This window comes from Limulus polyphemus, unplaced genomic scaffold, assembly GCF_000517525.1.
Source record: "Limulus polyphemus unplaced genomic scaffold, Limulus_polyphemus-2.1.2 Scaffold4010, whole genome shotgun sequence".
Classification (NCBI taxonomy): Eukaryota; Metazoa; Arthropoda; class Merostomata; order Xiphosura; family Limulidae; genus Limulus; species Limulus polyphemus.
The window spans coordinates 8,627-21,733 of record NW_013669620.1 but is presented as its reverse complement, the minus strand read 5'-3'; the positions used below and the strand labels follow the sequence as shown (position 1 = coordinate 21,733).

The 13,107-nt window shown below is 30.9% G+C and overlaps 1 protein-coding gene across 3 annotated transcripts; it reads right to left on the bottom strand.

The window, feature by feature from the left end:
- Positions 1-3,564: 3,564 nt before the first annotated feature.
- On the bottom strand, positions 3,565-12,862 carry LOC111088558. Of its 3 annotated transcripts, XM_022399046.1 has the most exons (6): positions 12,762-12,862; positions 10,109-10,777; positions 8,404-8,426; positions 7,981-8,071; positions 6,657-6,793; positions 3,565-4,299 (listed from the first exon to the last, which is right to left on the bottom strand). In XM_022399046.1, exons 2-6 carry the CDS (start codon positions 10,154-10,156, stop codon positions 4,278-4,280), a joined length of 321 nt encoding a protein of 106 aa, XP_022254754.1. In that variant the 5' UTR covers positions 10,157-10,777; positions 12,762-12,862; the 3' UTR covers positions 3,565-4,277. The 3 variants fall into 3 exon arrangements, 1 of the variants encoding a protein (XP_022254754.1); XR_002613035.1 differs by lacking the exons at positions 3,565-4,299; positions 8,404-8,426 and having other exon boundaries at positions 6,586-6,793; positions 7,954-8,071; XR_002613036.1 differs by lacking the exons at positions 3,565-4,299; positions 8,404-8,426 and having other exon boundaries at positions 6,586-6,793; positions 7,954-8,071; positions 10,676-10,777.
- Between the last annotated feature and the right edge of the window lie 245 nt (positions 12,863-13,107).

The following is a 13,107-nucleotide window of genomic DNA, read 5'->3' as shown; positions in this document are numbered from 1 at the left end:
ACACAATGGGCTATCTGTGCTCTACCCACCACGGTTTCTAGCGTTGTAAGTCCGCAGACATACCGTTGTGCCACTGAGGAGCCTATTTTATGGTACGATTATGTAAAGCCATCATTCCCATTTTCTGGAACTAATAAAAGCAAACAAAGCTATACAACATTTGAATGAATTGTATTTACTCATATAACAATAAAACCCAAATACTTTACCATTGTATTAGTTTTGTATACAACTTTATTAAAAAAGATAAAATTTACTCCAGAAAGACTTCTCAAACGATTTTTGTGTCAACTTTCATAAGTCCTCACTTTTCCAAAATCGATAATAACTCACTATAGCAATCAAATCCTTCCATGAACAAATGAAACAAATAAATACATCAATACTGTTAAGTCTCCGTTCGTTAATTAATTTTCCGTAAATTCGTTCCGACGAAACTTTAGCGACACAAGTCCTTTCTTAAATAAAACTGGTTTATTCTTTCCGAATACAACTTTACCGATACACTTAATTTCAACAGTCGTTCTATAACAAACGCTATAATTCTCAAAAAACGTCTCACGTGCTCGTGCTCGACAATACTCAGTTCAATTACTCATTGCTCCGTCACGTTGTGACCGTCTTATATATACAAGACTACCCCCAATCTAGAAGGATCACGAGATTTAAGGAAAAGACGTGAATGTTCGAGAACGACGTGGCGTGATACTAGTCACGTGACCTCGATGTCGTAACAATACCATTAATTGGAATTCTTTGAAGTATAAAGTTATATATTATTTGGCTGACAAATATTAATAATTAATCACGTAATTAGATATTTTATTTTTTTCTTAAACATAAAATCCGGAGTGGATCGTACAGAAAGTAGTAGTTGTTTCGGTCCTCACACTTTCCGGCAAATGACCAGTTGTTTCGGTCTTCACGCTTTCCGGCAAATGACGAGTTGTTTCGGTCCTCACACTTTCCGGCAAATGACCAGTTGTTTCGGTCCTCACAGTTCCCGGCAAATGACCAGTTGTTTCGGCCCTCACACTTTCCGGCAAATGACGAGTTGTTTCGGTCCTCACAGTTCCCGGCAAATGACGAAAATCACTAAAACTACCTTTCAACGATAATTTGCTATTACAGTTTACGTAATATACAATTTTCATGTTCATCGGTTCCCTTATTGCAATGAAATCTTCATTTGGAAATGGGTTATCCCCCCCCGTTTGTGTCAAGATTTTGGTGGATATGCATTGCCTTTTGTAAATTAACGTTTATAGAAGACCTATTAAACTAGTCAAGCAGGATCACTTTGGCTGAAAACTGAAGATTGGAACTTCGCGTGATCCTGAATACGGGATAGCATATACGTTAGCATTCGTTACGATCCGACATTTTACCACGTTTGCTTAAGTATTCTATCATAAATATCCCTCAGAAGCCAAAATACAGCCATGAGCTGAAACAGGATTATTCTTTAAGGAAGGGAGTTCACTTTCAATACACCAAAACATAAATATGAATTTGATGAAGAGGAACCCACTTTTTTAGAAAATAAAAGTTTGGTTTGTTTGTTTTGAATTTCGCACAAAGCTACACGAGGGTTATCTGCGCTAGCCGTCCCTAATTTAACAGTGTAAGACTAGAGGGAAGGCAGCTAGTCATCACCACCCATCGCCAACTTTTGGGCTACTCTTTTACCAAAGAATAGTGGGATTGACCGTCACATATCAACGCCCCCACGGCTAAAAGGGCGAGCATGTTTGGTCGAACAGGGATTCGAACCCGCGACCCGCAGATTGCGAGTCGAGCTCCCTAACCACCTGGCCATGCCGGGCCCTTTCCTGCCTTGTGAAGAGTTAATCAACACCAAAGTATTTTGAAAGTTGCATTGTGTTTCAAGCGATTGAACCATAAACTTGTGCAAAGTTTTATATCAGAAATTGAAATGGTGGGTCTTCTCTTCTTCAGAGTTGGCACCAAAACATGGTACTTTATGTACGACCGACTCATCATGTTAGGAGCAATTAAAAAATTAAATTATTGAGAATTTGTATCCACAAGTATAATTTCCAATACACGTATAATGTCACGATTACCCCCATAATGTTTCATAGGTCCTCATGAGGTTAGTGGCTAATGTACAGGTAAGGGTTTTTAAACATCTTGCTAAACACGTGTAAGCCTAATAGTAATAAAATTAATGATAATCTTAACTTAAAATACATTTAATTATTAGCTCTTCCCAATATCTAGCACTTTTAACCAGTATGTATATTCAGAAGAGTACAAAAAACAGCATGAGGTCATCATAAGGCATTTCCCATCATGCATCAAATGAACAATATTTTCCTCAACTTAGAATTTGGTCCTTTCAGAGAAACATGTGACAAGAATTTATACAAATTAATTTAATAAATAATACAGATTTGATATTTGTTTCATGATTTCTCATATTTTACACAGTTCTATCCACTAGAATTTCCAAGTTAAAGAGCATAACAGTTTCTTCTTCTTTTTTTTTTTTAGTTTTAGAAATATTATTAAATTAATTAAAATTATTTTTGTTTTGTTTATGTTTTCTCCATCTGAAACTAGGAGGTGGCATAATAACTACTCTTAACAAAAAATCATTTCATTTTCAGTTTTGATGTCACAAATGGGTCTATAATTTTACACATATGCCATTAAAATAATATTTGAAATTTCCACAATTTCTTTGTTTGTAGTAAAGCACAAAGCTACATTATGGGCTATCTGTGCTGTGCTCACCATGGGTATCAGATAAAACCCAGGTTTTAATGTTATATGACCACAGACTTACCAGTAACTGTGCAACTGGGTGGCAAAATTTCCACTAAAGTGCATGGTTATATCAGAAAAAAATTAGTGGTCATCTATATGCATAAATAATTAAATGAAAATATTTATGACTTTTGTTTTCAATTAAATGATCTCTTTGTGTGTGTGTGTGTAAGCCAATTACTAAGTTTACTTCCAAACTAAAGAAAACTGTGAGACTAGTTGTTGTTTTTTCTCACAACGATTTAGTTTTAAATTTCACCAGTTGAACGAACATACTAGATACAAATTGAACAAATACAAAAATTGCAAAACATCAATAATTTCTTGATTGTACTTCCTGCGTTAACAGACCTTGTCACTTCTTCGTGGTATTAATGTATCACCAAGTAAAGAAAACAGCATTATTACAGAGGTGTTGTGTAGCACACACACACACAAAGAACTGATACGTATATTAAAAAATGTGTAAGGTAATAGCAAGATATGTTTGAAATTAAAACATTCTCTATAATGAAGTAAAATAATAAGACCACAGGAAAACGTAAACACAATCTACAATGATCAAGTATTGATTCTGATAAATCTATTGTATGAGTTCTTCTATCTTCCTAGAGAATTAACTTTACACATACATAGCTGTGAAATACAATTCTAACTGGTTTATATATACGTATAACAAATACAACATGTCATAGGTGTAATTATGCATTTATACATCCATAACTGTTAACAATTATATTAATTCATATCAATAGAATGAACCATTAAGTATATGAAAAAAGCAATAAATTTTATTAAAAGTTAATTTTAATTGAGTCTGATATATTGGTCTTCTTGACAACTAAGAAATTACAAGAATGTAATGGAATGCAACAATCATTTCTATATATATATATATATATATATCACTGACCGAAACATCCACATCACATGTTTTCTTTGGTTCAATATTATAGATAATTTCTACGTGAATATGTGTTTAAGTGCATGCTAATCTCACCCTGGGATTAAGTCAATTAATTTGACTAGCCCTTCTGGAAACACTTGTACTTGTGATTATATCATTAGTATTTGGCTAAGTGTGTTTTTTAATTAATTCTTATCATACATTACTTTAATTTCTCTGTTGATTTATACTTTTTTCTTGGCTGTAACTAGCTATTTGGACATTGAAGTTGTCTCTTTCACACATTCACACGTACGTATATATATATATAATTGGAAGTTATAGTCTGAAATCCAAGTTTGACCTCGGTAGAATACTGGCTCTGGTTACGATGTTTGTTTCTTTTCTACTGTTGTCATAATAAACGTAAGTTAACCCTAATACTATAGTGGCTCTGACAACTTAAGTCTGTTGTAAGTTTTGTGAGCATGCAGGATGAAAAATAAACTCCTATTAGCACCTAAATATAATTAGAAGCATTTGATGATGAAGGCAGACACACTGCGGTGTTACTTGTATTACTAGCTCCCAATCCTTTTCACTCCACAGACAGGCAAAATCTGTACAAAAAAAAAGTTTACAGCTAACCAATAGGGTTTGTAACTTTAAAAAGTTGTTTCCTAATTTATTTACTTCAAGAACCTTTGAAGTGAAAGTTATAAAGCTCATTTATTTTACAACGAACTAAGAAGGAAACAACACTTTCTATCTAACCGAATTACACATTTCACAAAAATTGAGTCGTTCACAATCTTTTCTCTTTTTTTTTTTTGGTCACTGAGTCTTTCTGTCAATTTTACAAATAAAGAGTTCTACAAGGAGTTCTGAAGCTCTATGCTCATCAAAAGAGTTCTTGTAAACAGTAAAAGGTGTTGTTGTTATTGGTTAAAAAAAGGTTGTTATAAACAGTGAAAGATGTGTTATTGGTTAAAAAGATTCTTTTAAACAGTGAAAGATGTGTTATTGGTTAAGAAAATTTTGTTATAAACAGTGAAAGATGTGTTATTGGTTAAAAAAAGGTTGTTATAAACAGTGAAAGATGTGTTATTGGTTAAAAAAAGGTTGTTATAAACAGTGAAAGATGTGTTATTGGTTAATCCATTGATTGTTGATTTGCTGCACAGGCTACGGTCCTTCTCTGGTAGTTGAACGCAAGTGTGCTGTATACAGTGTATAGCTCACAAAAATTCCATACACATTTAAAGTACCCACAGTCAAACGGTTAAAAAAAAAAAAAAAAATACCTTTTACTGTCTGTGAGAACCTTTTTAGCCAATAACACATATTTCACTGTTTACAAGACTTTTTTTAACCAATAGAACACCTTTCACTATTCATAACAACCTTTTTTTAACCAATAACACATCTTCCACTGTTTATAACAACCTTTTTTTAACCAATAACACATATTTCACTGTTTACAAGACTTTTTTTTAACCAATAGAACACCTTTCACTATTCATAACAACCTTTTTTGAACCAATAATTCACCTTTCAGTGTTGAGAAGAATCAGTATTTATTGTTTATTATAGTTGTGTGTAACATTGGATAGTATTTGCTGTTTGTTTTAGTATACTTCTTACTTTAAAACCTTATTCTTTACACATATTAACTTAAATACCTATGTCAAGCATGAAACAACTTTAGAAAAATCTTTAATAGACAGTTCTAACATTTTCTGGTTACTAGCATTAAATGTTTTGATTTTTTTCTGATTACTTAAATTTCTTAGCAGACTTGATTTTCTTCAAAAAAGAAAGTTATTGTATTTTATTGCTGTTTTTTTTTTACAGGGAAGACAATAGCATCACATCAGCATTCATCTTTAGTATTGCAAATTAGGGATCAAAACACGGTAGAATATACACCTGTAATACAGTTTCACTATTTCAAGTTTTAGTAAAATGAAATGCAGGTACTAGAATATCTTAGTATGCAAAGTTTACTTGGTTATCAACACTACTTAAAAATTAATCTAAGTATTTTGAAACTAAAAGGTTTCTTTCTGGAGCCTCTTTCATTCTCCAGAACCTTTTAAACACACACAACTATAACAGACAATAAATACTGTTCAGTGTTACACACAACTATAACAGACAATAAATACTGTTCAGTGTTACACACAACTATAACAAACAATAAATAATACTGTTCAGTATTACACACAACTATAATAAACAATAAATAATACTGTTCAGTGTTACATGCAACTATAATAAACAATAAAAATACTGTTCAGTGTTACACACAACTATAACAGACAATAAATACTGTTCAGTGTTACACACAACTATAACAGACAATAAATACTGTCCAGTGTTACACACAACTATAACAAACAATAAATAATACTGTTCAGTGTCACACACAACTATAATAAACAATAAATAATACTGTTCAGTGTTACACGCAACTCAAACAAACAGCAAATATTGTTCAGTGTTACACGCAATTATAACAAACAACAAGTACTGTTCCGTGTTACATGCACCTATAACAAACAAGTACTGTTCGTGTTACACGCAACTATAACAAACAACAAGTACTGTTCCGTGTTACACGCAACTATAACAAACAACAAGTACTGTTCCGTGTTATACTGCATAGACTCAAAATATTTTTAATACATATCTGAAAAATTTACAAATTCTAAAAGAATAAAAAAGGTTCTTTAGAAAATCCTTTTTGAAAGAATCATTAATTATTAAAAAACCTTTCATAAGGGTTCCATATGGAACTTGTTCAAATTTTGTATACAAACAAATGGATAAAACCCTTAAAGTTTCTAGGTAGTACCAGTTCTTTTAAGCTGTGTGGACTGAAGAAAAACATAAAGAGACACATAATAGTTGTTACTCAATCTGGGTTTATCAGAATAAAATACATGGAAGGTTGAAGACATGAAATGGAAGTTACCCAAAACACCTTGATGAATCAACTAGCACTACCTCAGGTTGTTGCTGTTCATAAAGAAACATCATCACATTGGAGATTTTTCTCGTTGTGATTTTTATGGAAACAGGATGTTGCCATGCATCAACTCTGTTTACTTGCTGCAATAATTTTTTTTTTTATAATCAAATCAATTTATACATAACATAGGATCAATCTATGCAAGATTAAAGAAATAATTATAGAGTAAAGAGGTTTGAATTTGAAAATAATACATTGAAGACTTTTTTTTAGATATGAAATTTGACAAAGTGAAGCCAATAGCATTCAATTAATTGTTTCTTATAAATTTCAGTACATTAAAATTAGCTTACCTGAACTTTTTAAAGATAGAATTCTATTAAAGGTTCCACATTAATTCATGATATATATGGAGAAATCTCATAAACTTAGAATTTTGTGCAGAGTTTAAAATGTGGTTTACAGGCTTATTGTGTTTTCTACTTTCATATATAATGTAGAATTATCTAAAATTTTCATTTATGCAGGTTTACATAGTTTAACATACAATGTTGGTTATAACAGTAATAATTAAGTTTTTTTTGTTTTTTTTTGCTCTAGGTACCTATTGTTCTGGGTCATTCATCTAAGGTAACACCTGCAACTTCTCCTGAGAAAGATTTCTGTAAAGTTGTACAAACTATGTGAAAGTATACAGCAGTATTTTCCAGTGAAAACAACTTCATTTGTGAAAACACTATTTTTGATTGTGTTTGTGTTCTGAACAAAGATTGTTTCATTTTGTAATAAGTTGTGTCTGGTCTCTCCCATTCTACAAATTCAATTAAAGTCAGAGAATTCAGATTCACTCTGTGGTAGATTTTCTGTTGGCCTTCCTGTTAGTGTAAATCAGTACAACTGAGAATACCACAAGAATAAGAGGATGGTTAGGGATTCCAAAACATCTTATGATTACTGTTATGTTATTTTTCGGAATCTGTAAGCTTGTAAGTGCTTTAGAATCAGAAAAGACCCTTGCAAAAATATTACTTTTTTTTTTCCATAATTTTTTTTTAAATTATGTAATAAACATATGTACAGAAAACATGTATCCATAAAAATGTAAATTTCGTTGCATATATATTTAATATACACCTGGAAGCTGAACCGGAGACAGAAACAATTTATGCAGAAGATGTCATTATTTGGTCTATCTAGGTGTTAGTAAGCTACTAAAAACAAAAGTCAGGATACTCTCCATTAGACTAATTATATTATTACAAATTGGATTGTTTGCTTAGATTCATTTATCAAGTGTTACCTATGTAAGAGTAAGAATCCCACGAACCTGACTGTAACATACTCCTTGTGGTACACTGTTACTGAAACTATCATTCCTGTTGGCATGTAGCTTGTGGTTTACAGCAGTTACTGTTGAACTAAAACAAGCAGGAAAAAACTGATTACATAAATGTTATTTTGTTACAAAAACTTAATATATTAATTAAAATATATTATTTTTAAGCTAGTAATTGAATTAATGTCCTTATTTAAAAAAGCTTTAACTCTTTTCATGAGAAACATCAAATAATTACTCTGAGTTTCAAAGCTGTTTTTGTTATAATTGTATTTTTCAAATACAATTTTGGAGGTTCATGGTGTCAAATATTAGAAAATATTCATACAAAACTTAAGAATATTTGCAACACAGAAAATGAAAAGTTAATACTTTTCTAGACCAAATATTTTTTCAAATTTTAAACATACTTACTGAATCTTCATGCAAAATAAAACCTAAAGGAAGGAGAAGTATAGGTAAAAATACTTAAATTTATAACTGCTTTTAAGCTTGCATATATATTGACGTAATTTTACTAATTATCATCTGGCCATATTACATTTAAAAATCACATTTTTTAAGTATCAAATGATACACGGCATACATTTGCATTGCATTTTTACAATAAACAATCAACACTGTGTGATATGCAGGCATATTATGCATTTTATACCTTCTGTAGTGATAAAGAATATATTTTTTTATTATTCAGTTTCCACAGTTTCATAGTGGATACATGTGATCGAGCATGTCATTACCTTTACTTTGTTCTAGTTGCTTCATTTCTTCATTCTCTTGTAATGATGTCTCGTCAGCATGCAGAAGTATTTCAGTATTGCATCTAGACTCTGAATTAAATGAGTAAAGCACTGAATTATCCTTGGCTGGCTGATTGTGATTTCGACTGAATGTACAGCTGCAATGCTGTGATGGAACAAGGCTCGCATGGTGAAGCTGCTAACTGGACAAAGGAAGCAAGTTAACATTTTAGATCTGAGCATGCTTTCTTTGTTCAGTTCTACATGGTGAAGCTGCTAACTGGACAAAGGAAGCAAGTTAACATTTTAGGTTTGAGCATACTTTCTTTGTTCAGTTCTACATGGTGGAATTCCTTTGTCCAGTTAGCAGCTTCACCATGTAGAACTGAACAAAGAAAGCATGCTCAGATCTAAAATGTTAACTTGATGCTCAAACCTAAAATGTTAACTTGGCTTTCGTTGTCCAGTTCTATATGGTTTTGATTTGACTAATTTGGCAAAAATTCATCACGAGGGATGAAAAGCTGACAAGGTATTTACTGATCCAGTAGAGTCGATGGTCAACTTGTCTACACAAACTTTTTTTTTGTATTTGTGTCTAAATAGATTGTTTTCACTGTGATTTAAATGTGTCCAATCTGTTTATTTATCATGCAATTTAAAATTCATATAAGTTAACAACTACAGAACACCACCTTATTTTTTGATAGAACCTACTGTTATTTATTTTACTTGTGGGGAAATTAATTTTATCTGAAAATACCACAACTGAAGCCCTAACAATATCATATCTTTTGAAACAACTAATAAATTAATAAATAAACTTAGTACTCCGAAAATTGTTTAATCTCGAGGTCTAAGTTCAAGGGAGTTCCAGTTCAATCTACACATCAGCAACCCTGATCACAAGTTAACCAAAGAGAGATAAGCTGGGCCTATATCATAATGAAGAGTATCAAACATATTAATGGTGTAAACATGCTTCATAATCACTATGAGTTTATAGGTTTTTCTCAAAGCTTTTTCATTAATTTTAATGACCTTTTCAGTTAAAAATCTACCTACAAAATGAACATGATTCCTTATGTTATTTTTTATACTTTTAGACCCAAAACAATTCCAAACAACCTTACATTATATAATAGTTGATCATTTTATTAACAGTAGTTAAAACTTCACCATTCCATAATTAGCAAAGAACATATCTTTATTTACATTCATTAATAAAGTTAATTTTTCTAACTATTTGTATAGGTGTTATACCTTTAGTTAGTTGCCACGGTTATAAACAGGATGTAGAGAGTTGTAAGCTTGCACTAACACTTTTGCTTACAAAGAGTTCGTATCACAATGATCGTTCTATAAAGGCTTATACTCACTTGGCTGTATTTCTGTGTTATGCTCTCCTGAAGTGAGGTTGTTTTCATTTCTTGAGGTGGTACAAGACTTGTACAAGTTAGTATGAGTTGAGAATTTATCTCCCATGGACACGTATGGTGCGAATAACACAATTAATCTAGGATTGTGTGATATTGCACTACAAACTTTTGGTTTAACTTAACAGTGCAATACATCATTATTCCAATTCCTGTCTTGGTGGTGAAGGTTTAAAGAAATATTGATGTTCCACCAGCTAGATGCTAGTGATAACAGACCTTAGAAGTTGACCAGCTTGGCTATGAGTAAGACTAGCATCTTTTGTGAATGAACATTTTATAACATAGCACTAAAGGACAACAAATGACCTTTTTCTACATCTAGGCCATCCTATCGATTAAATTAAACACTAAAAACTCAAAGCTAGCCCTTATCATTCAAATATTTATCAAAGTCTCCCTTTAACTCTCTTAAATTAACTCCATCCACCACATTCAAAGGCAGCTCATTCCAAAAACCAACCGCCCTGTTTGAGAAATAAAGCTGTATTAGTTGAAAATTACTCCTACCCTGCCAAAATTTATATTTGTATCCTCTTGTGTTTGTTTCTTTTCCTTTGCTGTATGAGTTTGATTTCTTCTAAGTTAAATTTTATGGCAGACATCATTAACCTGAAAAACCATAAATTAAATACATAAATTATTTTTTATTAAATTAAAGTTAAAAGTTTGCTAACCAAAAATCCATCAAGACAACTTTGACTTTTCACAATATTTTGTAAGTTGACCTTTTTATATATATATATAAAAAAGCTAGAAGATAAAATGAAATTGATAAAAAAACTGTTTTTGTTGAAGGACATGAATACATCTCTCTTTCATTTAATTTTTCAGCTAAGAAGAAATGCATAAAATTTATGTAATCTTAGTAAATAGCAGAAACTTGTTTTAAATTAAAATTACTTTCATTTTTCTAAGTAAAAAAAAAAAATAGTTACTGAATAATCTTCGCAGTTAATTTTTCATGCAAAAATAAAACATACAGTTAACATGAAACATCATGTACAAGTGCAAAATTTTTGAACTGCTCATGCAACTTTCCTATAAGGCATCAGAAAGGATGCATTTACATTTATTCTTTAACAAGAGTTTCTCTTACTTTCAAGGATAAACAAAAACAAATTGTGCTTTTAACATTGAGAAAATATCAATGTAGAAAAATATCAAAATAAAACTTACACCCAAAATTATACATCATTAAATGTATATCATTATATCTAAATTTAATGAATACTAAAACACATTATAAGACTTGAAAAGAATTAACATTCAGATTTAAACCATGCAAAAAAAAATGCTTATGGCATTACTAATACAGTACTATTTATATGACACAAATATAAGGTTTAGGTAATAACAAGTTGCTGTCCTCAGAAATGAATACATCTTTAGTAAATTGTTTGACTGCATTTTTCACATGAGCAGGCAAAAAATGTTATTGTTTTACTATATAACTATCATACTTCATCTGTATAATAAAGAAAGAGATAGTTAACAGTTTGTTTGTAGTGGTATTTATTGTATGTTATAAGTTTTAAACTTATAATTACAGTGATATTTAAATATTGAATTTACCATTTTTGCTGACATTAGTTATGAATAATGGATAATAAACCGTACCACCTTTTCATTAATTTGCGAAATTCTAGGTATTTACTAGTTCAGAATAATGACATCACCTTGACACTTGTACTGTGATTAACTTGTTGTTTTGACAGTTCTTGCATTCTTATTGCTAGATTGTTGGCATTAATTTTAGGGTATGCAGTCTATAGACTAAATTTGCTGCCAAAAAACATAAATAAATCATGCAGCTATAGAAGTACATAAAAGCCAACCAGTACCAATGTAGTGTTCTTCTGAAGAAAGCATCACAGAGAATATGCTTCAGTATAACGTGGATTTCAGAACCAGGGTTACATAAGTTATACAAATAATGGTTTTTACCAACACAGGTATGTATATACTAATCTTTATTCATCTAAAATGTACTTCATCCAGGTATGTATATTCCTTCCTTCTCAAGATGTGGAATTATCATGGCAATAAGAAGTCTTTGCATCAACTCCATGAGGATGACTATGTTTTCGTTATTTTACAGCTTCGTAAATTATTGGCTTCGAGTTTATATTATCAGGTAAGTAACAGTGAATTATTGAATGTAATGTTTAAAAAAATGGGAATAAATATGTTTCTCGTTTTCAAATTAATGTATCTTTCACGATTAAGAACCTCGTTATTACAGTTCATTTCAAAATCAAAGTCAGGAAAATATGTAACTGGCAAAAATATCTGATCTCACACTAGTTACACTTATGTGAGCAATATTAAAAATAATGTAAACACATGAAGACTTGATTACAAAATTCCAGAACAGGTTACTTAATTTTAACTCTAATCTTATCTTTCGTTCCTTCATGCAATGGATATTATCCATATAAAAATTATATAAACGAGAATAAACAGACATGATATGAGCACAGGACCTAACTCCACTACTTGTTACTTTATTTGTTTGTTCGGTAAAACTAAAATTATTAACATACCATAGAAATAGGTAAAAAGAAAAAATATAGTAAATAATTTTATAATTTACATTTAAAAGTTCAAAGAAGTCACCGTAAGGTTTTTTGCTTTTTCTTTTTTTTTAAATATGACGTAGGTGGATTGACGAGCTCGTCTGACAGCTGACAAATGACGAGGTCCCTAAACCAGTTTATGCTAGCAGAATACATTTCTATAGTCCAATGGTGATATGAAAAAACAATAATTCCATATGATAATAATAACTGGAATCACTAAAAAATTACCTATAAGATGGACACTTTTAGTTAGTTAATAACTTAATAATAATTTTGCCAATTATTTCAATCGTAAATGTGCATAATTAGACACTGTAAACAACAACATTTACATTACATTTTATTTTTAGGCATTATAAT